At 41.4% G+C, this 27483-nt stretch overlaps 3 protein-coding genes and 1 long non-coding RNA gene across 10 annotated transcripts in view; 2 read left to right on the top strand and 2 right to left on the bottom strand.

The window, feature by feature from the left end:
• Nucleotides 1-3181, top strand: part of bcl9 (BCL9 transcription coactivator) — a 28413-nt gene extending 25232 nt beyond the window's left edge. For all 4 annotated transcript variants that reach the window (XM_023285931.3, XM_023285930.3, XM_023285936.3 and 1 more), the window contains exons 9-10: nt 327-599; nt 747-3181. In XM_023285931.3, the coding sequence (XP_023141699.1) occupies nt 327-599; nt 747-1786 (1313 nt within the window). In that variant the 3' untranslated portion in view covers nt 1787-3181. The remainder of the gene's footprint in view (nt 1-326; nt 600-746) is intronic.
• A 357-nt stretch (nt 3182-3538) lies between these two features.
• Nucleotides 3539-9794, bottom strand: acp6 (acid phosphatase 6, lysophosphatidic). Of its 3 annotated transcripts, none has more exons than XM_023285952.3 (11): nt 9655-9794; nt 8093-8318; nt 7882-8010; nt 6850-6980; nt 6621-6700; nt 6448-6535; nt 6137-6269; nt 5316-5416; nt 5124-5216; nt 4863-5028; nt 3539-4778 (listed from the first exon to the last, which is right to left on the bottom strand). In XM_023285952.3, exons 2-11 carry the CDS (start codon nt 8309-8311, stop codon nt 4644-4646), a joined length of 1275 nt encoding a protein of 424 aa, XP_023141720.2. In that variant the 5' UTR covers nt 8312-8318; nt 9655-9794; the 3' UTR covers nt 3539-4643. The 3 variants fall into 3 exon arrangements, with proteins under 3 accessions (XP_023141720.2, XP_035811241.2, XP_023141721.2); XM_035955348.2 differs by having other exon boundaries at nt 8093-8313; nt 9655-9774; XM_023285953.3 differs by lacking the exon at nt 9655-9794 and adding an exon at nt 9133-9591.
• Nucleotides 9102-16192, top strand: LOC129350011 (uncharacterized). The gene is made up of 3 exons (XR_008603206.1): nt 9102-9224; nt 10378-10484; nt 14839-16192. It is a non-coding gene; the product is annotated as an uncharacterized LOC129350011 (long non-coding RNA).
• Nucleotides 15102-26749, bottom strand: gja5a (gap junction protein, alpha 5a). Of its 2 annotated transcripts, none has more exons than XM_035955349.2 (2): nt 26510-26749; nt 15102-17704 (listed from the first exon to the last, which is right to left on the bottom strand). In XM_035955349.2, the coding sequence occupies exon 2, from the start codon at nt 17602-17604 to the stop codon at nt 16453-16455; it is 1152 nt and encodes a 383-aa protein (XP_035811242.1). In that variant the 5' UTR covers nt 17605-17704; nt 26510-26749; the 3' UTR covers nt 15102-16452. The 2 variants fall into 2 exon arrangements, with proteins under 2 accessions (XP_035811242.1, XP_035811243.1); XM_035955350.2 differs by lacking the exon at nt 26510-26749 and adding an exon at nt 18806-19568.
• Nucleotides 26750-27483: the final 734 nt, after the last annotated feature.

The following is a 27483-nucleotide window of genomic DNA, read 5'->3' as shown; positions in this document are numbered from 1 at the left end:
CTCTTGAAAACAGAGTGGTCTACAAAACTGAAAATAAAATAGATGTTATATGGTGGGTATCTATTAGGTGCATCACTCAATTGAAGTTTACACATCTGTATGAGGGGTGGGGTTGGGTGGGTTATGGTCCAGTGGCTCCCTCTTGTGGCCACATAATTTAGAACCCACATAAACTTAGTCAGCCAAAGTTCTATATACATTGCAATGGGTTTTACTATTGTTAATATTGCATATATGAATAATTCAGAGAATGTAATGTTTCTGCTGTTAAGTTTTCTCATTTCTTTGTCATGTCATCATTCTCTCATCCGCATGTCGTCTTCTAGGTGGTAACGGTCCTCCCTCAGCCCCTCCTTCATCAGGGGCTCCATCTGGCTCCATGTCTCTCCCCGGCAACGTCCCGTCTGGCAGTCCATACACCATACCCCCTGAACCAACACTATCCCAGAACCCTCTCTCCATCATGATGTCACGCATGTCCAAGTTTGCAATGCCCAGCTCCACCCCACTTTACCATGATGCCATAAAGACTGTTGCCAGCTCTGATGATGACTCGCCTCCAGCTCGCTCCCCTAACCTGCCCTCAGTGAACAATAATGGTAAGACATTTGAAATATCTTCTGTTTATTGCTTAATTTGTTGCCTAAATTCTGCTAACCCTTGGGTCATATTTAAAAAATTTTTCCTCTAAAACTGCTTCACAAGTGCTCATACTGAATATATAATCACTTCTTTCTGGCTTACAGGTATGGCAATGAATCACCAAGGCAATCCGCGTATGATGGGGCCTGGAAACGCCGGACCCATGCCTGCCCTCAGCCCTCTGGGTATGAATCCAATGGGATCCCAGCCTCTCTCCCATGGCATGCCCCCACAAATGCCCTCTCCCAATGCCCCTAATATGGGCCCAGGCATGATGCCTCATGGCATGATGATACCACCAAATCCCCAAGACCCTGGTATGGCAAACCCTCAAATGATGCCCCAGGGACGGATGGGTTACCCTCACCGAAGTCAGGGATATCCTCTCACCCAGTCCCCTTCCCAGCAGGGTCCTTTCTCTCCGCACAATGGTCCTGGTCCCCAAGGTTTCCCTGGCCATCCAATGGGCTTCCAGGGAGAGGGAGGACCTATGGGAGGACGAATGGGGAACATGCCTCACGGAGGAGGGGGTGATGGGGGTATGTGCAAGCCCAACACTCCTGGCGGCCCGGAATTCAACAACATGCAAGGTGGATTCAGTGATGCAGACCTTCATGAGGTGATGCGGCCGGGAGCTTCTGGCATTCCTGAGTTTGACCTGTCCCGGATAATCCCATCAGAGAAGCCCAGCCAAACTCTGTCTTATTTCCCCCGAGGTGGAGGAGACAACCCTGGGGGAAAGCCACCACATCCCTCTGGCTTTCCTATGCAGGGCATGATGGGTGAAGGTCCACCAAGGATGGGGATGCCAATGCAGGGGATGGGGGGGATGTCAGGGGGACCTGGTGGGGGAATGGGTCCCCAAGACATACCAATGGGCAACCCTGGCCACAATTCAATGCGGCCACCAGGATTCATGGGCCAAGGCATGATGGGCCCCCAGCACCGGATGATGTCCCCTGGGGGTCCAGGAGGGATGATGCAGGGGAGACAAATGGCCCACCCAGGCCCTGGCGGCTCACCTAACATGATGATGTCACTGCAGGGCATGGGTGGCCCCCCACAGCAGACAATGATGATGGGGGGTCAGATGAGGCCACGTGACATGGACATGGGGTTCAGTCCGGGCCCTGGAATGTTCTAATCCAACAGAAACCTTGTATCTAGAATGTTCTCGGACAATACACAAGGATGGAGTAAAGATTATGGGAGTGTGGTGAGTATTCAGAAACCTGATGGACCCATGTAAAGGAGGTATAATATGAGAAAGAGGATGTACCCAGAAAATGAACAGAATGGAGCTAACCATTCACCTAGTAATGTCCTGTGGGAACTATTCCAATGGAGACTCGGACAGGCCTGGATTGGAGTACTTTGCCACAAGAACATTTAATTTTGACTCATGAACTTCAGAATGTATGGGATTGTTGTGCATCAATTTCGCAAAACTGTTCGTGTTTTTTGATTATCTGACTATAAAGATGACTTTGACATCAAAGAGGAATCAACCTAACTAAGTCAGCGTGGAGATGCTACAGTATATGTCTACTTTTTTCAAATTTAAAAAACAAATTTGTCACAAAAGTGGTATGGAACAAGAGAAAGGAAGAAGAATTTGTGCTTTGTGAAGACTTTAGTGGAAATCCATCTTGTCTCTCGCTCCATTGTTTTGACTGTTTCTGTACAGTATATACGTGAGAGTGCGTCTGAGTGCTTGACAGATTGTATGTTTGTGTGGTATGTATGTATGTGTCTGTATGTATAGGCATTCTATCAGTGACCTCTCAACTCCTCTTACCCAACTTTCATTGGGGGAGGAATGCCCCCTAAAATACTGTACTGTTTACCATTGGTGGGCTATTCAAATTTTAGTCTATTTTAAATTTCCTTTGTAACTCCAGTGTATAACAAACCAAACAATGACCTCATTAAGATAATAGTATTATTAAAAAAGCACAAACATGGACCATCTGCAGAAAGCGTCTTCTTTCTCTATTTTTACCATTGAGGGCAACACATTAAGTGTGAGGATCCTGGCAGCTTTGCAGCACTATGATAATCTCCAGTCCATTTCAAGTTGTGGATGACATTTGACTTTGTGCTCCAAAACTTTCAGGACTCGACTTCCGCCAGCGTGAATAATATTGCTAATACCCAGATGTGCTATGTGTGTTCTTCTTGTTCCTGTTGTGTTTCTGTTTTGTTTTGACTCTCTTGTTGACTCTGGGTAATTATCATTCCCACAGCAATAATCCCCCCGATGGTCAGCAGAATGGGACAGGAGTGGCTGAATGCCACAGCAGGTATGCCAGGTATTATAGAACTAGAGCTAGGTAGATCTGGTAAAAATTTAGTAAGGCAGGTGTGGTGTCCAGAGTGAGACACACAAATGTAAACACGTACTGCTTACCATCCAGTTGACTTCCTCTCTTTTCTCTATTGTATAAGCTTGTCATGTGTTTCTCCATTGGCTTTGGTGCAGAATAGCCTACCAGGGCTGTGGTGATGGACTACAAATAAAAGATATTGTTTTGGTATATACATGTTGTCTATGGAGTGTGTGTGCATGCATGTGCCCACGTGGGTTTTGACTATTCACATGTAGTTATGTGGACCAGGTGGTGTCTTTGTCATTCTACATGTCAAACCAGCTTACCAACATTCAACTAGGACACGGAGAGCAAGTCATACTAAGAAGTGGCAATGACGAGTTTACATATCAGGAACTACTTAGAACTATTTTCAAGAGGACACCACACATTAGATGCAAGCATATTGATGCACTCCAATGCTTTGAAACTAGTTGTGCTTTTCTGACTTGTGTTTGGGAGTTTTATTTTGCTGGTGGGTAACGGTGCAGAGATCATTCCGAGATGTGAGCCAAAGGCAAAACAGACTTAATTAAAATCTGTATTTATGTCTGACCAATGCAAACCAAATCTTTACATTCACATAATAAAACAATCCACTTTCTGCACACCTTTGTTAATAAACATCAGATTCATTACAAGCTATAGTAGTCCCCTGAGTAATGAGATGAGTGAATATGAAAGATACGGTTGTGAGCTCAACCAACGTGGTAGAGTAACTGCATCAGCAATCAGGTACAGGTGTTGAGGTCACATTGTCAAGTCTCTAAAATCTCCATATTTCATAGAGATTGAGCTGCAGCAATGGAAAAAAAAGGAGATAGTATTCTGTTTGTCTTGGCACAAAGTCTCAAAAATATTACAAATGTTAAAAATATAGTCTCCAATGTCTTCTGTGTTTGCCTGATATAGTATGTTTTCTTTGGTACCACAGATCTCCATCCGTATTTAAAAATTATTAAAAACAAGTACAGAAGCCACACCATTTCACTGAGTGACATGTCCATTGATTAAAATGAACAGGCATTTCTTTTAACACAATCACACATACCATACATTGTCCTGTAGCACCCACAACTGAACTCACAAAAAGTTGTATTAGTCCGCAGCTGAAAATAGTCCCCAACAGCTACATTTATTCCTGTTTGAGTGCCTAATCTGGCATCTACCTGCTTTAAGAGATAATTTCTTAAAAATAAAATGGTACTTGTGATGTGTTTTTGTCTGGGTTGTGGACAATAAGAAAAACTTAACTTTAGCTTTAATAAATAAGCCACACAGAATGGAAGTGTTGCATGCAAATGCACCCCTATGCACCAAGTATTTGTTATCAGGCATACACTATAAAGCAAAATCACTCTGCGCATATACTTTATTGCTGTACCTTTGCTATTAATTTACCTAAATTTGCCGTGGCTGCCATGGTTACAGGAAGATGACGGATCATGAAATTAAACATCTGATGAAAACTTAAGTGGCTGAACTTGAGTGTAGTCCAACATTGAGGTATAATGAATTCTGCTGGCTGGATGAAGTGCGACGTGAGGACGTCAGAAAAAACATGATGTGTGTTTACTGTCAGAGTGTAATCTCATGGGTAGCACTGTGTTCACTTGATGGTTTGTTGAGGGTTCATGGTTCAGTCAAGCCTCCTGTGCTGTCACAAATTGACTGGTAGAGTTCGGAGCTGAGTGAGTAGGCTGAAACGACCTGTTTGAACTCCTGTAGGGGGCAGTAGACTCCACTGCACCCTGGTAGAAGTTGATCCTACAGAAAGAAAGCAATTTGGTGTGGAAAAAATGCACTCACGTATTTACTAAACATTGCACTGTTTCACTTTCTCACCATTACCTGGCCTGTGTATGACACTTTAACGAAGGTTTCATTGGTCTGCTTCTTTTGGTGCAGTTCCACAGTGATATCGGCGGCATACGGTGGCCATCTCATGTCAAAAATCCCCAGAGCCATCAGACAGGGAATCAGAGTGGTGTCGTGTACAGAGTACAAGAACAGCCTCCTGTTCGAAAGAGCATTCCAACAGTGAGCAATTTAAAAGTCGAATACGGCAAAGTCTGCGTAAGAAATGGGTGTGCCCATGCTAAGGCGCCCGACCTGTTTGGCTCGGATAAGGTGCCCTGTAGTTTTGCCTCAATGTTGTCTACTAGGGTATGCAGGATGGGTCCTACAGACAGCTGCAAGTTCTCTCTGCCACACACACACAGCACAAGAAACAGAGGTTAGAAAAGTATCTGTATAGACACTGAATCAAAAAGCCGCTTTTCTGGTGATTTTGTGTAATCTAACCTATTGCTGGGTTCAAAAACGTGGCAGATCATGTCCACAGCTCTCTGTTCCACTTTATTCCTCCAGGTGTCCAGTGCTGGTGGGCAGGGCAGGCCGTGGGTCTGTTAATATGAAGTGTGACAGAATTAGAAATGACACACAGCACAGATCTCAAAAGGAAACATGATAGAAGCTTCTGCTCACTATTGTCCAGAAATGGAATCACTACATTATGAGGCATATGGGAGTGTCAGTATTATAACTACCAGTTGCTTCAAGTTTTTTCTGTTTAAGTACAATAGGGCTGTTTTGTATTTGTATGAATGAGGTGTGAACTAATGAGATTATAAGGTAGGGTTTCAGTGATGAGGTAAATCATTAAGACAGCTCCACTTAAGAAACCCCTTCTTTCTTCCTTAGATCTTGTAGTGGTTCCCAGCGAGCACATTCATACTGTAAAATTTTATTTGAACATCTACAATTAAAAGAAATGTCTCCGAAGTCTGATATTACTCCTATGATCAAATGTGATCTTCAGTCTCACTTCCACTGACAGAATCAAAAGTCTTTAGATTTGACATCTACTTGAAAATACCTTCTAATTACGCCACATGAATAAATACTGCCAATCCCTAAACTCATGCCGGATCTCTTAAGTCTTAACTTGTTAAAATCTTGAGACACTTGATGAATTCTGCTCCAAAGCTTCATCTTACATAAGTAGCAGCTTGCTAGGTTGCAGCTCCGGGCCAGGACAAGTCTTTATAATAATCATATGTATTCTGATAGCTTGTGGTGAGACCTAACAAAAAGTCACATGAATCACGATGCGGTGGTGTCACCTCTCTGGCAACCATGTCATCCCTAATGAGGATGAAGTCGACGCGCTGGTGAGCAGCGATCCCCAATGCGCTCTGGATGCTCTGCAGGTCTGCTGCAATGTCTGGCAGAGTGGCCGACTCTGCCCAGCGGTGGCTGCAAAGAACACACAGTGTCAGCCGTAAAACACAGATACACCATGACAACCTGTCAAAGGCATCTCAACCATGCTTATAATTTTGCACAACACATTATTCAAGATTCCAGTTTTGGGTGCATGGGATGGTTTAAGCTGGATGTGACTCTGCCTGGTATGAAAATACACTCCACATACCCGCCAAGGGTTTTGAGCAGCTTGCATCCGTGATAATTTGGATACAGGATTTCGGATTCTGCCTCCGATGTTACTATAGGGACGATTTCTTCAAACACAAAGAAAATTGCAAAAATAAATGAGATAAGAGAATAGGAAAAATAGCATGCTGTACATGTACACCTCTGCTCTACCTTTTTGTTTTTGCTGGAAGAGCCCTGCTATCAGGCACTTGGCAGATTCAATGGTCCTCACAATGTTAGTGGAGCGCACACTAAAAATGGAAAAAATAGGTCATGGAAGACAGCCAGCTTTAAAATAACAAACATTTAACCTGATATCCTCAGAAACCCAATCTATCAAGCCCGTAAACTAGAGAAAAGTTTTTCATTCTTGCTACCTGCAATGATGTGAGGCACTTACTAGACCTCAGCTGGACTAAATGTGGTGTTTAGGAAATTACTCTCCTCGATGTATCTCCTCCTTAGCCTCTTGCCCAGCTCATACAGCTGCTGCATGCCCACTGTGGTCAGCTGACCGGGGTACGTGCCACCCTGCCAAGTGCAAGAAACGGGATTAAGTTATGTTCACAGATGTTGCCGACAGAGACACACACACCTGTGATCACATGCAGGAATCCAGGCTGAATGTGGCACAAGCATGGCTGCAGTCCATATTGTGGGATTTAGCATTCTAAGCTAAATCCTGCGCAGTTAAACCTCTTTAGCAAAGCAGCTAACTCAGCACAGGAAAGTAACATTTTCACGGACACAGTGGCTGGCAAACAGGACACAATGTCTCACTGGGAAGCTCAACATACAGTTCAGCAGCATTACAAGAGGGGAGATGAATGAATCCAGTTTAGTGATATCTGCAATGGCTCCTTTTAGCCACTAGAGGGAGAAATTCTAACAAAATTGATGAATCTGTATGAGGGCGAGGTACTTTGGGAATCCACAGGGTGCCTCACATCTACAGTCTATAAAAAGCACAAAATCAGACACCTCCATTGCACACAGGCGACTCTACGACGCATAAAACAACAGGCCTTCATCACAGCAGACATTAACTTGTCATAGCAAGGGAAACAAAACAACAATAGTGATGCCTCTATTTCATTACTGTCTCAGTAAGAGTTGAAGTAGCTATGGCAACTATGCAAGATTGCCCACTGCCAGTACAGGCATACCTGAGGAATAGCAGCATTATGTTACTAATTACACAATGATTTCTCTAAATGTCTGCTGTATGAAGGACCGCTGTCTTCATCTGTAACGTGTTTGCATCAATTTGAAGATATCTGGCTTCATTTTAACATTTAAAATTCTTCTGCAACACAATAAAACATGACAATGACCTTTGTTGTTCACATGTGTATATTTAGCATCTTACCAAAAGGCCTATAACTCTTTTCCTGTCTGATTGCATTCAGCACCAAAAAGCACACCTACTCACGGTCAGCAAGTTTGTCCGATAGCTGTCTTCTACAGAAGCTGGAGGTCTGGGGCCACCGTGGAGATCTGTCACTACATAGTTGATGTGGGTGTGTGGTGGCGGATCCAAGAGCGTTGGCACCCACTGGGCCTTCGGTGAGACAAACAGGTAAGGAGTTATTATTTACAGACACTGCATGACACTTATGAAGACGTGAACTGTTGACTTTTACCTCCACCACATCAGGTATCGACCTCAGCGGCGTTCGAGCGCCGTGTCGGAACAAGACTTGGACCAGTTTTAACTCATAGGGGGAGCTGGGGTCTGTGTCAGAAGAAGGGCAACTGGAGGCAACCTGATCCGGTTCAGTCTTCTGTTGTGACCACAGCATCGAGCCGAAAGCTGTGGACACTGAACCTAATATGAAAGCTTTGCCCCATAGACTCCTCATGGCTGCGCTGTGCACAAAACAAACAACCCATTTGTTAAGGTTAACGTTAAGAAGACATTAATGGCTCCTCTTATATCTGTAGTTAGACAGGAATAAATGAGTAACTCTACTATCAATAATTCTTCATTTTTTGTTCAATTAAATGTTAGAAAATACTGAGAGATAAGTTAAATTTCTGTCAGTTCACTAATTCTGTCATCTAGGGCGGCAACTGATGACATAGTTATTGATTATCTGCAGATTGCCTACTCAATAAATGTATTTACAGAGGAAAAACATCACAAAGCCTCATAGCTCTACCTGCTGAGTACAAACTCCCCCCCAAAAAATGACTTTTCAATGATATAATGCAGAAGAATAGTAACATTTCCAGTGGTATTAAACACTCTGTCTGCCTAACAAGTCTTCCTCTATTTTTTCCATCAATCAGTTCATTCATTTTTATTTTTTGTTAAACCTCATGTGATCGGTCACAATTCGTGTCTCCAAAACTCGAAATTAACACAAATATTTATTTTGTTGTCACAATAAAAACCTGTAAAACAGCAGAATGTTCACATGTTGAAAGGCTGGCCAGTTCTTGACACTTTGCCACAGTAACACCAGTGATTAATTAGTTAATTAGTAAAGAATTATCTGCAGATTCCTTTGCAAATTAAGTTATAAACAAAGAATCACAAATCTTCATCAAAAAACTAACAAAAGTTTCATTATTAAAGCAACAAAAATTAAAAATAAAAAAACCAAAATTATTAAATTTGAAGAAAAAAAAAAGCTAGTCGACTATTCGTTATAAGCTGCAGTGTTTATTACGTACCAACCTGCTAAACTGATCAAATTAAACTTCCTGTCAGGTCCAGAGATGTGACGGATGCTTACGATGACGCTAACTTTAACAGCTTGGGGGAAGCAGGTAAGTCAGATTGATCTTCAAGTAAATCCTCAAAACTCTGGTTATGATATCAGTCCTAATAAATAAGTCAGACACCTGAGGGGCTAACCAGTAAGACGTCCAAATGTAGGACTTTGTGGTGCAACGAGCACCGGGGGCGTAACGTTTCCCTTAATTAAATATTTAATAAAGCTCGTATAACCTCGTCCTGACATTGAGCTGCTCAATACGTTAAGATAAAGACTGTTTAGACTTCGGATAACCGAAGTTAGCTGCTAAACAGAAGCACGCAAAGAACACAATAGTGAAGCCACACCCGCCGTTAACACTTTCAAAACTAGCTCGTTGCAACACAACGAGATGACATGGTGTGACCTTAGCCGTAACCGTCAAACCAGCAAACCGAGCTGACAGGAAGAAGAAACCTTCAACCCCAACTGTCAATACCTACTTTTAAAACAAACCACAAAATGAAGCCGTCGATAGAAAACGCAGCGTTTAGTTGCCGATAAATTCACTTGTCATTAGGCAACTCTTGCCACCAGTTCAAGCCAAAGGGCATGCCGGGAAACGTAGGCAGCCAGGTGCCAGTTTACTATAGCAGTACTCGTACGCTAGGTGAAGATGTGAACTACGTTACCCAGCAGTCATTACCTTTGCTGCTGCTTTTCTTCTTCTGTTAAGGATTTGCGGTGGAGGAGATTAATAAAAGTGTGCTGCTGCCCTGTACAGCACAGAACTGTATCTTCATATCTGTGGCCCAATATATATAAAAAAGTTTAGAACTCAAGTACAATTTCTTGACTGACCAGTTAATCATATATTACTATATAATTATATAATAATTACTGTATTATATTATTATGCTATCTATTATCATATTATTATTATTATTATACAGCCGAATCATTCCTCCACACCTGTAAAATATACAATATACCAATGGATATGTACATTACTTTTTGCACTAAGAACATTATTCTCTGCTTTTTGCACTGTATCATCGCAATCATCATTTTGCACTACTGTGTTTATATATTCCTTTCTAACTTGTAAACATCTGTGTATATTGTTTTATATTTATTTTTTATTACTGCTATTTTTTTAAAAAAAAAGTCTCTTCTTCTTTCTATAGTTTCTTTTTTAAATTATTATTCTGTTTCCTTATTCCTAGGGTGACAACAACAGCCGAAACCATATTCCTTGTATGTCCTGTAAATGCTTGGCCGTTAAAGCTGATTATGGTTATGCAGGAATATCAACAAAAAAAGAAAAGAAAAAGTAAGTACTTCTCTGTACAATACAAACAACTCCATTACTGTTTATTACACTTTATACTTACATTTGATTTTTCTTAGAACAATGCACATTTTTACACTTTATACTTCTACTTTTCTGCTTATGTTTATATTTTTAGGACATATTTTCTACTTGTGTTTATGCTATATATTTTTTCTACTGCATAAATTTCTAAGACTTGAGAGGGAGCTGTAACATAAGCAATTTCGCCTTTGGGATCAATAAAGTATATCTGATACTGATTAAATGTGAGGCTCTACTACAGTTTCTCAGTCATTTAGGTCAAAGTAATCATATGACTTTCCATAGAAGGCAATTTGACTTCTCTTTTTGCTTTTTAAAGATAAAAAAGGTGAAATTCTGTTGTTTACTGTTGGCCATGTATGTGAGCTACTGGTCCTCTGCCTTACGACCACATTTTTAAACACAATGAGGGTTTTTTAGCGACAGAAGCACGGGTGTGCCTTAGGTTTTCCAATGCCACCCATTGTCTCCAATCCCTACATGATTAGATTAGATAAGATTAGATTTAACTTTATGGTCGCTGCACAGAGTACAAGTTCTAAAACAATGACGTGCAGTTTGGCATCGAACCAGAAGTGCAAAAGAAGCAGTAAAAGTGCATGGTAATGTAAAATGTCTAAGTGAATAGCTCTAAGGGAGGCAAGAATATGCTAAGGTACATAAAGTATGAGCAGTATTACCAGTTTAAACAGTCTTAGCAGTGCATATAGTATGCAAGATATGCAGTATGGGTATATACAGTATGATACAGTTTTAGGTGGAGAAAGTGGAAGTCAATGCTCTGAGCTCTTTCAAGGGAACCACACCCAATCCCTGGTTCAGATATGTGGACCAAACTTGGGTCGAAATCAAAGCCAAAGAGGTAAAAGTCTTCACAGAACATATGAACTCAGTGGATGGCAACATGAAGTTTACAATAGAAGATGTCAGGGAAAATAAACTCCATTTTTTTGGACTTTATCGTGCAGATTTCAGTGGACAGAAGCTGGAAGTAGGAAAATGAACACACAGATCAATAACTACTGTTGGACTACCACCACCCACTGGAACATAAGATGAGGGTTGTCAGAACCTCAGAACCAGGCTGAGAAAGTCCTCCCATATGTAACTGATGTGTCTAAAGAACTTCCCAAGAGGATTTTGTCCAAACACAACATCATGGTGCACTTCAGGCCCAATAAAACTGACTCACACTAGGAATAAATTACTCAAACACAAATGGAGCAGTGTTGTATGCAGTCCGATGCAGCAAGGAGTGCACAGACCTACAGTCATTAATATTTGGACATTGACACAATTTTTAGCATTTGGGCTCTGTACACAACCACAGTGGATTTGAAATGAAATAATCAAGATGTGCTTTAAGTGCAGACTTTCAGCTTTAATGTGAGGGTATTTACATCCAAATCAGGTCAACGGGGCCGAGATTACAACACTTTTTATTTGTGCCCTCCACCTTTTTAAGAGACCAAAAGTAATTGGACAAACTAACATAGTCATAAATCAAATTGTCACTTTTACTATTTGGTTACAAATCCTTTGCAGTCATCGACAGCTTGAAGTCTGGAACTCACAGACATCACCAGACGCTGGGTTTCATTCCTGGTGCTGCTCTGCCAGGCCTCTACTGCTGCTGTCTTCACTTCCTGGTTGTTCTTGGGGCATTTTTCCTTCAGTTTTGTCTTCAGCAAGTGAAACGCAGCTCAGTTGGATTCAGGTCTTAGCCATTGCAGAGCATTCCACTTCTTTGCCTTAAAAACTCTTTGGTTGCTTTGGGTTATTGTCCATCTGTACCGTGAAGCACTGTTCAATGAGTTCTGAAGCATTTGGCTGAATATGAGCTCAAATACTTCAAATATTGCTCAAAACACTTCAGAATTCATCCTGCTGCTTTTGTCAGCAGTCGCATCATCAACAAATATGAGAACCAGGTCCACTGGCAGCCATACATGCCTACACCATGATACTACCACCACCATGCTTCACTGATGAGCTGGTATGAGTTAGATCTTGAGCAGTTCCTTCCCTTCTCCAGACTCTTCTCTTCCCATCATTCTGGTACAGTTGATCTTTGTCTCATCTGTCCATAGGGGGTTGTTCCAGAACTACACAGGCTCTTTGCATGTTTTTTGGGAAAATCTAATCTGGCCTTCCGGTTTTTGAGGCTCACTGATGGTTTACAGCTTGTGGAAAACCGTCTGTATTCACTCTGGTGAAGTATCGTTTTTTTTCTTGACCAGAGAAAGGATTCTTTTGTCATCTACCACAATTATTTTCCGTGGTCTTTTGGGTCTTTTGGCATTGTTGAGTTCACCAGTGTGTTCTTTATTTTTAAGAATGTACCAAACAGTTGAGTCTTTCCATGCTTAATGTTTCTGCGATCTCTCTGATGGGTTTGTTTGGATTTTTCAGCCTAATGATGGCTTGCTTCACTGATACTGACAGCTCTTTGACCTCACCAGATTCCAAACGTAAATACCACACTTGTAATGAACTCAAGACCTTTTATCTGCTCCTTGTAAATGAAATAATGAGGGAAAAACAGACATCTGACCATGGAACGGCTGAACGGTCAGTTGTCAAATTACTTTTGGTACTTTGAAAAGGTGGAAGGGACATAGAAAATGTGTTGTAGTCCCTACGCCGTTGACCAGATTTGGATGTAAATACCCTCAAATTAAAGCTGAACGTCTGCACTTAAAGCACATCTTGATTGCTTCATTTCAAATCCATTGTGGCGGTGTACTGAAATGCTGAAAACTGTGTTATTGTTCAAATATTTCTGCACCTGACTGTATATCTAGGGGAAACTGAACAACCACTCAGTGGCCTTATACTGACGATTTACTACTTTTATCTGATTAATAGTATTAGGAAGGTCTGATTTTTGTTACTATGCTACTTGGAATATGTTTCAGTAAAACTTTAGGTGACCCAAGCAATAACATTTCAAGAAATAATTACTGCTTTCATTGATTGTTTTGTTTCATTGTTCACTTTCTCATTGCTCCCATTTTATTATTGTTCTCATTGTCAGTTCCTACACATTTTTTTTTTAGCATTGTTAAATTTAGTTCTTATCTAATTTAGCTGTGTATTCTTATTTTATTGCTATGTAATTTTAAGTGTGTATTAGTTCTATGCACCTCGCCACCACTGAAAATGTGGGTTGTCTCTCAGTGTGCTCTCTGAGGTTTTAAATAAAATAGATTAAACCTCATTATAAATGAAATATCTTTGGGGTTTGGACTACTTGCCAGATAAAACAAGCATCTTGAAGACCCAGCTTTGTTCTGTGAAAAATTAAAGTTTAGATTTTTTTTTCTATTTCTGACACATTATGCAGGAGAAGAAGAAAAGAAAGAAAATAGATTAACCAAAAATGTAATTGTTCACTGTAATGAATAATCATGCAGTCTAGTTAGATTTATGACAGTAACAGATACAGAAATAGCAAATTACATACTAATTTTTAGGTGAATTTACTGTATTTTACTCAACTTTGGTTGAGGGTGACTAGTTTCTAGAAACAGCATCTTCTTTTGTTCTTCTTTTTCCACTGCATTTTGTTGTAATTGCTCTGTGAAGTGCCAATTAACTAGAAAATAATATAACAGAATTGAAATGCTGCTTACATAATAATGAATTAGCAGTAATAATCCAGTAACAATGAAAGCTGACATTCTGCATAATGAGTACTTTTAATTCTGTACTAGTTTTCCTACATTCACTCGAGTAAAAGATATGACTTGTTCTTCCTGACTGAAAATTCTTCAAATTTTTTATGCTAATCTGAGGGTGTCCATCAAGTTAAATACAACTCAAAAAAGGTTTATAAAATATTGCATAAAACAGATGACTTGATTGACTTAAATATACATCTGAAAACCATTTTGAATACACACATTGGTTGCATTTTTAAATAATAAGGACAATAGACAATCACAAGAACGCACAGAACTTAAAATATTACAGTAAGTTAATCCATAAGTATTTTACAGAGGAAATAAAACATTTTATTGAACAGCAATATGCACTTATCCTCTTGACTATAATGCTCTAACTCAAAACACTGTCTCCTGTGTAACATAATCTATAAAGAACTTTGCAGAGATTAATTATTTCCACAAAAACAACAAGAAACAACAAGAAAAATAGAAAAGAAGCATCCTCTGTAGTTTCCAGTTCAGTTCCAGCTTTTCAGCTCGTGACAGATCAAGCTGGATACCAGCGCTCAGCTTCCTGGCAGCGACAGCGAGACAGTCTTTGTTTGTGTAAATATTGCTCATCTTCCTCAATCTGTCTCCTACAGGTCCTCTCTGGTGACAACAGACTGAAAAATGCAAGTGGTGATGGGATTCTGCACGGTTTAAAAAAGCATTCTTCATCAGTCTGCTGCCATCTCTTCTGATTTTCTCTTATGCTTTCATTTTAAAAACATTTTTGCATTTGCCACGTGATTCAGATACGAAGCATGCTGGTGTCTGTATGTTGATGCAGCAGAAAAATCAAAGAATGGCAAAAGATTTAAAGCACTGAATTAATCACACACTTCCAGAACAACAGAGCAGACTGTACAGGTCATGATTCATTTATTGGCTATGGGTCAGGGATGACATTTATTGCATAACAGTCTGTGTGAAGGAACCAAAAAAGGCAGTGAAAGTACAGCTGGCTGAGCAAAAATTCAGTTTTTAAAATGAATGTTTGCTATGAATACATATGTATAGTTGAACTTTAAACCTCCATTTGAAAGGATGGAAATTCACAGCTGTGGCTATAAACAACATGTACAATTATTCTGCATATGGGAAGAACTAGACACTGGATATGAAAATAAAATACATTCAAAGACATCAACTTAAACACATTACATAGGAACAAATTCCCTATTTACACAACGGCTCCAGGAGAGAGACGGAAAAATGCAAGTGCATTGTTGCCACCTAGTGGCTGAATCTGCTCATAACCTACATCCAAGTTTCTTTTTCTTTTTGCTCTCAAAAAATATTCCTAAAACAGGCTACATTCTCTCATCACGTCTGCACGCAAAGGCTCCTGTCAAATATATGACTAATGGACACAGTTTTGCTCACACACTTTAAGAATGTTATTATTCTTGAGATACAGTTTAATCTTTGTTGACCCGCTGGCATAGTGCAATTAGATTAGCAAACCAGCAAGTGGCTTGATTTAAAGCTACAACATTTATCATTTATTTATCTGGCTTTTCAAAAGAACAGGAAAAACATGTTTTTAGGAAACTGATATCTCTCACACTTGATAAGGCACTTTGGCTTAATTCACTGCAAATGCACGGACAACTTCACAGTTCCTTGTTTTTATTTATTGCCACTTTAATTTTATTTCTTTATTTTTGCAGTTGGGCAAATAGTGCTGGCTGTGTTGTCTAAAATCATAGGCTAATCTGTAATGAACTGAATAGATGAGATATGTGTGACGTTTTGCTTTGTATTAAAATGATTCATTAAGCCATCTCACAACAAACACACGATGCATCTCATTACTTCCTTCTCTTGTTTTGGGTTTAACATATAATGTGCAATAGTCCCGGCCGTTACCCTGTTTTCATTATTCTCCTTGTTTTGCAGTTGTTGTTTTTTTTTCAGTTTTTTGAGCTCTGGGACAGATTATCTGCTCAAAAAGCTCATACATGTAAAGTTTACGTGGTCCAATCGCAGACCTCAGTTTCTCTCATGAATGAGTCCATCTTCTACAGCCAAGAGTCTGGCCTCAGAGCCACAGTTTGCATAGTTCACCAGTGCTCATGATCCCACCCTTTCATTCTGATATAAATCTCTGGCTCACATGTGTCTCTTTACACTCTCATCATTCCATCCTTTCTCTTTGGTGCTGAAGGTCCAGCCCTTCCTCCTCTCCTCCCCGTCAGCCTCTCTCAGTGACTCTACACTGCCAGGTCATCTTGGCGTGCCCGGCTACTGGAGCCACTGGTTCTGCTGAGGCGCCGTTTGTCCTTCATGTAGCCGGACTGCAGCAGCGGCAGCGGGGAGCAGCTGTTGGGCAGCTCGGAGGCCGCCTGCTCATATCTCATCCTCAGAAAGTCCTCCTCGTCCTCCAGGTTGTCACAGCTGTGATGGCGCTCGGTGGCCAGGTTGACCGAGTTCTGCTGCAGCGCCATTCTAGTGTTGAATGGATGCGAGGCCATGGAGGACATGGGGTTCATGGGGCTCGGGGTTGTCAGGCACTGGTTGAAATCGGGAGGCGGGGTGCAGGAGGCGGAGGGTCGAGGCGGGCTGTTGCACTCCAAAGCTGCAGTCACGGCCACCGTCACGGCTCTGTGGTTCTTCCTCTGCATCACCTTTTTGCGTACACAGTGCCTTATGCTCTTCCAGCCCAGGTGGTAGAGCTCCAAGACAGACAGCAGTAGAGATACACCAGCCACCACCAGCATGAAGATGATGAAGACATTCTTCTCTGTGGGCCGAGACATGTAGCAGTTAACGGGGTTGGGACAGGGCCAGGACTTGCAGAGGTACAACGCCTTGAGGAACACACCATAGATGAGATACTGCACCACTATGAAAGTCACCTCCATCACGGTACGGATCAAGATGCTCAGGACGTAAGTCTGCAGTAGGGCACCTTTTAAGCGAACACGGCCAGTCCCATCAGATCCCACCATCTTTCCGGTCTCCTTCTGCTGGAGATACTCCTTCTCCCCCTCCAGGTCTCCCTCACCTTCCCCTCTTTCCTCCCTCTCCTCCTGCTCCCTCCTCCTCCGCTTCTCCTCCCTGCGCACCGTATGCATGGCGTGGCCCATGTAGATGAGAGACGGCGTGGACACAAAAACGATCTGCAGCACCCAGTAGCGGATGTGGGCGATGGGGAAGGCGCTGTCATAACAAACGTTGGTGCAACCGGGCTGCTGAGTGTCACACAGGAAATCGCTCTGCTCGTCACCCCAGGACGACTCGGCCGCTGTGCCCAGCACCAGGATGCGAAAGATGAAGAGGATGGTGAGCCAGACCTTCCCAACCGAGGTGGAGTGTTCCTGGACTTCCTCTAGGAAATTCCCCAGGAGACTCCAGTCCCCCATCACTGCTCAGAGTCCAAACGCAGACCTGAGACACAAAGACTGGGGAGGGAAGGTGGGGAAGGTGCAAAGATGATGCAGCAGAGGTGGAAAGGTGAAGTCACTGAGATGGAGGAGGGACAGAGCAGGAGAGAAAGGGGAAAAAGAGAAACACAAATAATCAGTCACACTGCTGTTGATCATCTACATTCCTGCCTCATGGAATGACCTGGGTGTATGTGTGGCAACATATGCATAAAAATAGCTGCTCTGCCTGTGAATTGCTTGAGGCTTGGATACTATGGCATGAGAACAACTATTTTCCCATGAGGGAGGCCGAGAAAGAGCAGGAGAGGAAGTTCGAGAGTCATGTACAAGTAAATAATAAGGTTGTTTGAAGAAATATCATTCCATATTCTATTACTTGTGTTTAGACTGCCTCGTGGTCTATTCCAAATTATGTATGAGAGACCGACAGAAAGAGAAACAGGCCACCAAATGGGCAAGGCAACGCTAGGAGGCTTTGTCCTTTTTAATGCTGTGACCTGGCCTGAGCTGCACAGTCTCCATTTCGCCTGTGGCACATCACCAGCAGACTTCACTCACAGCGACAGAGCAGCAGCTTTGATGTCCACCGTCCTCATGGGATGATGAAACCCTCCTACAGATTGCAATCTCAATCCTGGAGGCATCAATCAGATTTCTTCATCTCTCCGCTGGAAGTGTGTGAACGCTTTCATGTCTTGACTCAAGCATTAGTGAGAGTCTGGGTGAGACCCAAACATGGCAGCGACAGGCTGGCGAGTCTCAGCTGAGAATGACCCTATAAGGCAGCTCACCAGACAGCTTTATGGGTGCCATAAATGACCCCCGTCATTGAGAGGTTAAGAAAACCCATCAAACTCCATCAGGCGGTGACCTCCAGCTTCCACATGCTGTATATGTACATATGGCAACTTCCAGCTTTCACTAAGCAATTAGAGATCAAAGTCAGATGAGTTAGAGCGTAAAGAAAAATGGCTAAAAGTAACAGTTTGACAGGTTTTTCCAACACTCATTTTAAAGTTACTGCCCTACTTGGAAAGGTTGTTGAAAATGTATACATTCCTCCAAAGCCATCTTAAGCCAAATAGTTACTTTAGTGGTAGGAAGATAATATACAGTATAATCACTACGATCTCAAAGAGTGGCAAAAGCCAAACAGGGAATTGATGTTGTCTCTTACCACCTCTCATCTGCTCCTGAATGTAATCCATGAGTGGTTGCTTCCATAGTGAGTAAGTGTTTAGTCCAGTGAGCAGGGCTTTGAACTGGCTGGCTGACACTGGTTATGTGTGAGAGAGAGATGGTTTAAATGACCATGACCATCTGTCTGTCTCTCCCCCTCCCTCACTGTCTCCATGAGGTATATATATGGCAATATGATGGAAAATCAGATCAGTGTGTTCTCTAAAGCATGAAGAGGCAGGAAACAGAACACCCCCATGACAACATTTTGGAGAGGAAACAACCAACCTCTATCCACGCCCAAGGCTGGTGCCCCAATGTATAGCATAACATAGGAAAACTTGCTTGTTTTCCAGCATACAACTAATACTTCCTAAACTTAGAGACCAGCTGGTGGAACTTGGGTCCGGGCGGCTGGCTCAAAGCCCTGCACGGACAAAGCTGATGATCTTTACTGGAAGTAAATCATAAACAGGCTGAGAGCTGGAGGAAGGGAGTGAGAGTCCAGCCAGCACAATGGCAGGAGGTTGCACATTAAAACAGCCGTGCTCTTATCAGCTGATACTGACAACAGGCTTTCCTCACCTGTGCAGACCTCGATAACAATACACCTCCTTCTGGACTAACTCAAAGTTAACCTCTGTGACAGTCTCTTACTGGTTCGCATCGGTATCATGAGTACAAATTGGAGTCATTAACCCTCCTGTTGTCCTCATTTACGGGCACCAAAAAATATTGTTTCCTTGTCTGAAAAAATCCAAAAATTCAGCAAAAAAATTCCCCAAATTTCTGAAAATTTGCAAAACCTTCAGGAAGAAAATTCCAATAATTCCTTAAAAGTTTCCTTTAAAAGTTATATTTTTAAAAAATCCCCCAAATTTGGCAAGAAAATATTTTCAAAAAATGAATAAAAATCTTTAAAAAAAAAAAAAAAATCCTAAAAATATCTAAAGTGATTAAATATATATCAGTAAAACTTCTCATATTTTCTTTAAGAACATTCACATAAAAATCAACCAAAATCCAGCGAAATTCGCTGGATTTTGGTTGATTTTTTAGTGAACGTTCTTAAGAAACATTTTTAACATTCTTTTTTCCCTCCAAAAAATGTTCAAAGATTTCCCAAAAATGTTGAAAAAGTGGACATCAGAAATTTCACTGTGAAAATGTTTTTTTCCCCACATTTTCAAACTTTAAAACGGGTCAGTTTTGACCCGCAGGATGACACGAGGGTTAAAGATATCTAAATGGTAAACAACAATATTTTTTGTAAAACAATGTCTTCATTTAGTATTGGTTTTTGGACTGGTAAACAATTTTTTAAATGGCATTTTTCACTCAGGTGTCAGATTTATACTGATCTTTCCTGTAATGCAGTGGCATTCAGATCCATCAGTAGTTGGGTAGTTTAGTCTATAAATAAGTCTAAAGCAAGGCTGCCAAATTCTAAAGTTAGTTTGCTAACATACAAATAAAAATTCTAACATAATGTGTCAAATGTTTAGCATCTACAGTTGCCGATGAGCAGTAAGTACAAAGTACTGGTGATGCAAATAGCAGTATGATTAATTTTGTAGGTATTTGTACATAAAATAAAATATTATGAGGGTGAAAGTGTTGAGCTGATGATAGGACTAAACACAAATTCAAGGCATCCACCAAAGTATTATGATTCAGTCTAAGGGGTATGTAGCTGGATGTGTCAAAGTTTATGGGAACTCATGATGATATAGTTAGACGGCGACATTTCTTTCTAAATCTGCACCAGCTCCAGGGAAAGTCTGGGGATCACCAAAGTCACTAGGGTTCCTCCTCTGGAGAGCATGAATGTCTTTACAAAATTTTATGGATTCCATCTGGCAGCTGTTACGATTTAGTCTTAACCAAAGTAGTGAACAAATCATTTTAAAAGTAGATTTTTTCTATCAGTTGTGCCCGCTTTATACTGTAGGGGGTCAAATCCAAGCTGACATTGGGCAAGAGGCAGGACACGTTATGGGCAAGTTGCCGGCCCATCACAGAGCTAACACAATGAGACAGTCAACCGTGCTCGCTCACACTCACACCTGAGGGCACTTTGAGTTTCCAGTTAGTATGATGCATGTCTGTGGACTGTGGCAAAGCATTTATGTTTGCATGTCTTGACAAGAAAACCATCTTGGTTATGGCCACTGGGCAGTTACTTTAGGCTCCAAAGACAAAGCCCTGCGCAGGGTTTCACCACATTGTGCTTGCACCAGTGCAACAGCGCAATTAGGTTTTTTGGGGAAGGGACAGGACCTCTGTTGCATAAGGCCAGTTATAAATTGCCAAGTTTGTCTTTGGACTGCGGAAAGGACTGATAGGCAAGTTTCGCCACCATCTAGGTGCAGCCATCTCGTTAACACTCCTGGCTCCTGGTTATTTCAGGCTCACTAGACCATCTCCTCTGTAAATAAATGGGCAGAGAGGTATATCTGATGTTTTGATTGTCACTGGAATATAAAAAGTGCATGTCCAGGATCGTAAGGTTTAAAAAACACTTTTACCCCACACATCAGTTTCACTACACCATGTTTACATCCAGATTGCTCCACATGCATCTCAGTTTGGCTGTTTTGAAGCAGATTTTGGTGTTTTTGAGGGGGATGGATGGGACATCTGTATACGACTGCAATCTTTAGCATCAAAGAATTCTCCAATAGGCTTTGATTCAGGATTCTTTAAGCAAGTTCAAACCTACTTGTTGCTGTGAGGCGACAGTGATAATCACTGTGCCACACTTTTGGAATATCCTTGTCTAAGAACTAAGAACTTCCACTGCCTGTTATTGAAAAAAAGTCCAATATTTGTCTCTCAAATGGAGAAGAGGGTTTTGTACAACAGAAATTCTCATTACTTCTACACTATTCTCGGGTACATTACTGTATTCAAGTTAATGCACTTACATTCCATTAGTCACGGGCACATACAATAAATAAAACATGCAAGCTAGTATTAATATGCTGTAGTGAGAATGGAAATTTTCCATCTCTGGGATAAATAGACAATGTACAATTCAGATTGAGTGGGAAAGGCAGCGGTCTTAGTCTCTGTCTCCTTCCCTCGACTACCTTTTCCTGCTCTCAGAGGAAGCAATTTCAAACAATATGATTTCCGGAGGACAAAGGGAACAAGGTATTAAAAAGAGTGGGATGAAGAGGGACAGAGGTTAGCGCTAAGTTACTTCAGTGAACTTCTGTGCTGTAAAAGTACCTTCTGCCGCCACTGGTTGTCTATCATACCTGCGCTGTTGGCAATAAGCAGGGATTTACTGTGACACACCGTGCCTTTTGTTGAGCAGTCTGGTTTGCCTGTAGACCATCATGACTGTCACATCTGTTTATAATCTCAGTGGCAGAGTAATAGAGAAGTAATGCGCAATCTGCTTATAAAGTATTCAGAATGGCAAACTGCGCAAATGGGACATTATGAAGTTCTGACTTATTCCTCTATGACGTTGATCAAAGGGGCAGGAATGATGACCTCTGAGTCAGTTTCTATGTGAGCGTTCTGCGCAAAGAGTTGGTTAGTTTCTTAGAAGCAAAGTCTATGATAGATGTTGGCAAGATATTATGATAAGCTAAGAAAGAAAGTAAACTCTGTGTGATCTACAGCCAAGAATGACGTCTTTTAGCCACCTTAAGGTCAACTCAAACTGGACTCTCTCTACACAGCTGCGTTGAACTTTCCAGTCAGATGTGCATGTGCAGACACTGAGCTGGTTTGGACAGCAGCCAGTCAGCTCACAGAGTTGAAGAGAGAAGGAGCAGCTAATAAACCGCATCCCCACGAAGTGATGGCTGCCGCTGTGACTGGCTGCAGGAAAAATGCTGTGTGTTTCCTCTGCACTGCAACACAACAATAAATCCTCCGGTTTGTTGGACACTCCGCTGTGTTGCCTTAGAGGGCAGTGTCGCTGGTATGAGAATCAGCACGGGCTGTGGCGAGGCCCCAAGGCTGGAAAAACCTGACAGAAATTTTATTGGACTATCAAGTTCTGTTTGTATTGCTATGCAGTGGCACATGGAGCAAATGAGCACAATTACTGAGTATCATTTTTATTCGTGTCATAGAACAATGGAGACCAAACACATTTTCTCAGTCATAGTTTTCAGTTCTCAGAACAGATTAAAAGCCCAACTGATGAGTTTAAAATCTTTTTCTCATCAGGACTGGACGGTTCCCCTCAGGCTGTAGTGTATCCCAGACCAGTAACAACAGGGGGCAGGGTTGATTTAAACATTCCTTCAGCCATCTGCAGCTTTCAGCACTAAACCCTGTTTGACAGACTCCGGATCCTCTTCAAGGACCAGGATACTCTACCTGCTCTGCGCTGTCCTCATAAACACACAGGCAATTAGTCGGTGAGGTATCCATCTTCTTGGCCAACTTCCCTTTAACGGGGCATGTTTAGACGAACATCAGTGGAGGAAAAAGTATTTACACTGCATTGTGCATTAAGTACCGTTGTGTTATTATGTAAGTCTGAGAGGCTTTGCTGGGGATGAAGTAGAGCTCAGCATGCTGCTTTAAAAATCACATAACCTGACAAACAAATGTATCTCTCTAATTAGAGAATAACACACAGTCAGGAAACTCATTTATTCTATTGAAATGAATCTGTACTATTTGACATATTCTGCAGGGAATAATTTAGGCAGGTCCCACGTCTGGTTTTAAAAATATTACGATGAGATACTAGTGTAGAGCACCTTTTTACTGAACGGCCACATCAGCAAAATCTCATTTATTTAGACTATTTGTTGCATTTAAGGTCATTTCATTGTTGTGTCTTGATAACAATAGCAACTGTAATTCCTGAGTCATTTCTAGATCATTTATATGGAGTGTTTTTTTTTTTGGTTTTCCATTGCCAATAATGCAATATAAAGCCTGATGACAAAAGTAAAACTGCCAGTTAAAAAAAAGTAGCACTTCAACAATGTAAAAATGTTTCATTACAAGACAAAGTCCTACATGAAAAATCCTACCTAAGCAAAAGGAGATAAGTATTAGCAGAGCAATTTAGATTTTTATTCCAGTAAAAGTATTGATTTGGTCCCGATGAGTAATATATAATTATGTATGACATCATTATATTACTGAGTCATTAGTGTATAAGCAGCATGTTAATCTTGTAGCTGTTGCAAGTACTTTATATACAGTTTTATTTACAGAATATATAATCAGATGATTAATGGGAGAGGGGAAAAAAGTTCTGATACAGTACATAAATCTAAATCTAATCATGTTAATGCCTTTAAACTATTTCACATGTGTTCCCTCATTTAAATCCTGCAACTACAGCACACAATTAAAGTTTTTATACCTCAGACCAACCCGGAGCAAAATGATTTCATCCCCTTTTGAGATGTTACAGCTCTATTATCTGAAGCTGAAAATCAGACTCTGTGACTGAATAAAGCTTTTTCAGCAATAGTTAGTCTTGCAGGTGCAGCGTTGTGGCACCTCATCGATGTTTCAGTGAAACTGCAACCACTCAAACGTATACAAAGTTTCATCAGTAGAAACAGAAACCAACAACTGCACAGAGGATGCCAAACACAGCCAGGCTACGGTTATTCAGCTCAGTGATTCTCAGTGACTAATGCTAGTAATTTTATGTAGTTACTGTGGGGGTTTAGTGGGGAGAGAAATTAGGCTCACTTATTTTCATTCATCCATTTATTTGTCAAAGTTCCAGAGTTATATTTGAAGCATGGCCTTGAAGTTGAACTTTAACACGTGTGGCGAGTCGATCCCAGGCCTGCAGCAGCTGTTTGGTCGCCGTGACCGCAGGGGTGGCGTGAGCATCTCTCCCACGAGTGCCAGGATTATAATCAAGGATGAGCATGTTTAACTTTAGCTATACTGGCTTGCTGCGGGGTTAAGCTGAGGATATTTTGACCTACAATGTGGATCTGACGCGGGATGAGGTGGGACAATGTTTCCCAGTCATGTGAGTCACCTGTTGCCACCCTGTACAGGCCAGCGTGGATCCAGGCTGCCATATATCAGTCACACCAGCAGAAGCCAGCGTCCCGATGAGCTGCCTGCTACCTTACATGGCTGTCTGGCTCTTCAACTGCCCACAACTGTACACAGACCCGCAGCCCTGTTATGATCTATTGTTTAGCTGCATATGGCATTGCACTGGAACCGTCAGGACAAACAGCTGCAAGGTGTTTCAGGGAGGACAATTCTCACTAACAAACTCCCTCGATTGAAATTCCTGGGAAGCTGCTATTTCTGGGAGGGGATGACAGATGAGATGTTTGGCATGTTTCCCCCCACCCCATGTTTTTATTTTGGCTGTTATCTTTGTAGTGTTGGATACAATATTCATAAACAGTGATATGCATTCACCCTTGGAAAAGGATGCCATTTTTGGTTTAATGAGCCTGTAATCTTTTGCTGCGAGACACATTTACACAAATCTCATGTACTATTTAGGATGTTTTATTTTATTGCACTGATATATGGTGTTTTTTATGGCGGTGCAGGGAGTTTGGATTCTAACTAGTCTAACGATGCTGGCAGAGTTTCAATGCTGATGTATTAGAGCTGTATCTGTAATGTCAAACAAAAACACTCAGAGAGAGTCAGGTTGAAAAACTGGATGTTATCTTATCTACATATGTGTGTAACAGATTTCTTTGTGGATAGATATTTAGGCAAGGAACCATCATTAACTCCACAATATCGAGCCTAGAATCCCATTAAGTTGTAAATCCTAACAGTGGCATGATTTACTGAAACACACTGGTGGTATTTAAATTTTAACTTCTTAACTGTACTCCATGTATTTGTTATAATATCTATAATGAGTTCTTTTTAGATTCAGATGTTAAAAGATTATACAGAGCACTTTATAAAACATAATTTATTCCATAACATCCAGCTACAACAGTAAATGTCTGTTGAGTTTCAGAGGCATGTAAATTAAATTTTTCTGCTTAGTGTGTGTGAGGCATTTTTACTTTTCTACACTTTTCCTACAACTGTTTCTGGACTTTTACTGAAGTAGAATTGCAAACTGAGTGTGTTTATGCAGTTATATTGATACTTTTACCTGAGTAATATGAATAATTCTTCGCTGTTGAGACGTCTAGTTTTAACAAATGTGCGTCTTTTTACCGTTTCGAGTGTTTTTGAGCAACTTCTACCTACAAACAACTAACCAATATATTTTTTATCACATCTCTGTAGTAACAAGAAACTGCGGGGGATTTTTAATACCATTTTTAAAACAGAATTTCACAGCCTTTAGGGCATGAGACGACGCCGAGACAACGATTAGTCAAAGTCTTCATTCTGCGTGTCCACATTGCCGGTGGCTCTATGTTTTAAGGTCCCCATTGTGCTGCGCTTTGTTTGACAATATTTGTCTCCGATGAGAGTTATAGGGGGAAGAAAAGAGAGAGAAAGACAGAGCGAGATGGAAAGAATGAGAGCGAGTGGGTTGACAGCTGTACCTGCAGGAGAGAACAGGGACTCTAACACACAACAGGCCTCCCTCTCCATCATCCCTGCTCTTCAAGGTATCATTGATCTCCCTCAGAGAGTCCATCGCTGTTTGCTTGCACTCTTTCATTGTAGTTTTATTAGGATTTACCAGAATGTCTGCATCCTTTAATTTGAAAGTTTTCACCTGAGTAAGAGTTGTAGATACCTGGCTTACCTTTTTGTTCTTCTTGGGGGTTAAAGTTGCTTCTGAGCAGGTCCTTATCTGTCCCAGGTCTTCCTCAAAGTCAGTAGATAAATATTAGGTGAGGATGCAGAGATGAGCAGTCCTTCTCGTGAACATTAACAGGAGCTGGCTGATGATGAGGGTGGCATCTGAGCTTTTGTGTCGTCCCAAACACCAAGCCGCTAGTCCACACGGGGGGCACAAGAAGAAATACAGGGGCATCACGAGAGAGTGTTTCCCCCACGGACCTCCCTTTTCTCTCTCTTCCTCCTCCTCCATCTCCTCCTCTTCCTCTCCCCACTCCCCCTTTCTTCTCAACATCCCTGGTGCTCTATTTTTTGCTGGGAAGCATTCTCCGGCAACAGGAGGGGAAGTGGAATTGTTTTCTGGGATCAATGGCAATTCCGCTCCGAGTAAACTTCCAGAGTGCTGGTATTTACTGTGTGGTCCTCTAGGTTTACAGCTCTGTTGTAAACCAGACTTCTTGAAATTCGTACAGTGGATTTTATCATGTAATTTGCAGAAAGTTGATGACTTTATTGAAGTTTTGATTTGAATTTAGCTAAAGCAAAGACAACCTAATAAATTAGTGTAGTAAATACATGACAACGTGATTTTACTTTTGCATTAGAGAGCAACAACGTGCCCAAAATGTGGCTTTCTGGAAGCCAAAATCAAACCAGTAAGCACAGATCAAACAGTCATAAGGCCCCAGCCAGAATTCTGTACCTACTTGGTTCAACTACTTTGTCTCTGGGTCTCACTCCCTCCTCTCAAAACTCATGCTGGTCTTAAATCCTCAGCTGAGGTTTGAGATTCTAACGAAGAGTCACAGATACAAACAGCTCATCCTCCGTCTCTTTCCTGCCTTTCGTACATAGTGTGAGTTTCAGCCTGGGACTCTCAGCTCTGCAGTCCGCCTGCAGTTATGAAGCATTACATAATGAGAAACTTTTAGGTTCGGT

This window comes from Amphiprion ocellaris, chromosome 11 (assembly GCF_022539595.1).
Source record: "Amphiprion ocellaris isolate individual 3 ecotype Okinawa chromosome 11, ASM2253959v1, whole genome shotgun sequence".
In the NCBI taxonomy this organism is placed as follows: domain Eukaryota; kingdom Metazoa; phylum Chordata; class Actinopteri; family Pomacentridae; genus Amphiprion; species Amphiprion ocellaris.
This window is presented reverse-complemented; position numbering and strand designations above follow the sequence as displayed.

Bases quoted from the DNA above. Each gene is read 5' to 3' on its own strand.
- acp6 (XM_023285952.3), bottom strand. From the start codon at position 8,311: ATGAGGAGTCTATGGGGCAAAGCTTTCATATTAGGTTCAGTGTCCACA. The intron at 6,981-7,881 runs GTGAGTAGGTGT...TGCACTTGGCAG, and splicing joins ATCGGACAAACTTGCTGACC to GGTGGCACGTACCCCGGTCA. The intron at 5,029-5,123 runs GTCGGGCGCCTT...TCTTTCGAACAG, and splicing joins ACCTTATCCGAGCCAAACAG to GAGGCTGTTCTTGTACTCTG.
- gja5a (XM_035955349.2), bottom strand. From the start codon at position 17,604: ATGGGGGACTGGAGTCTCCTGGGGAATTTCCTAGAGGAAGTCCAGGAA.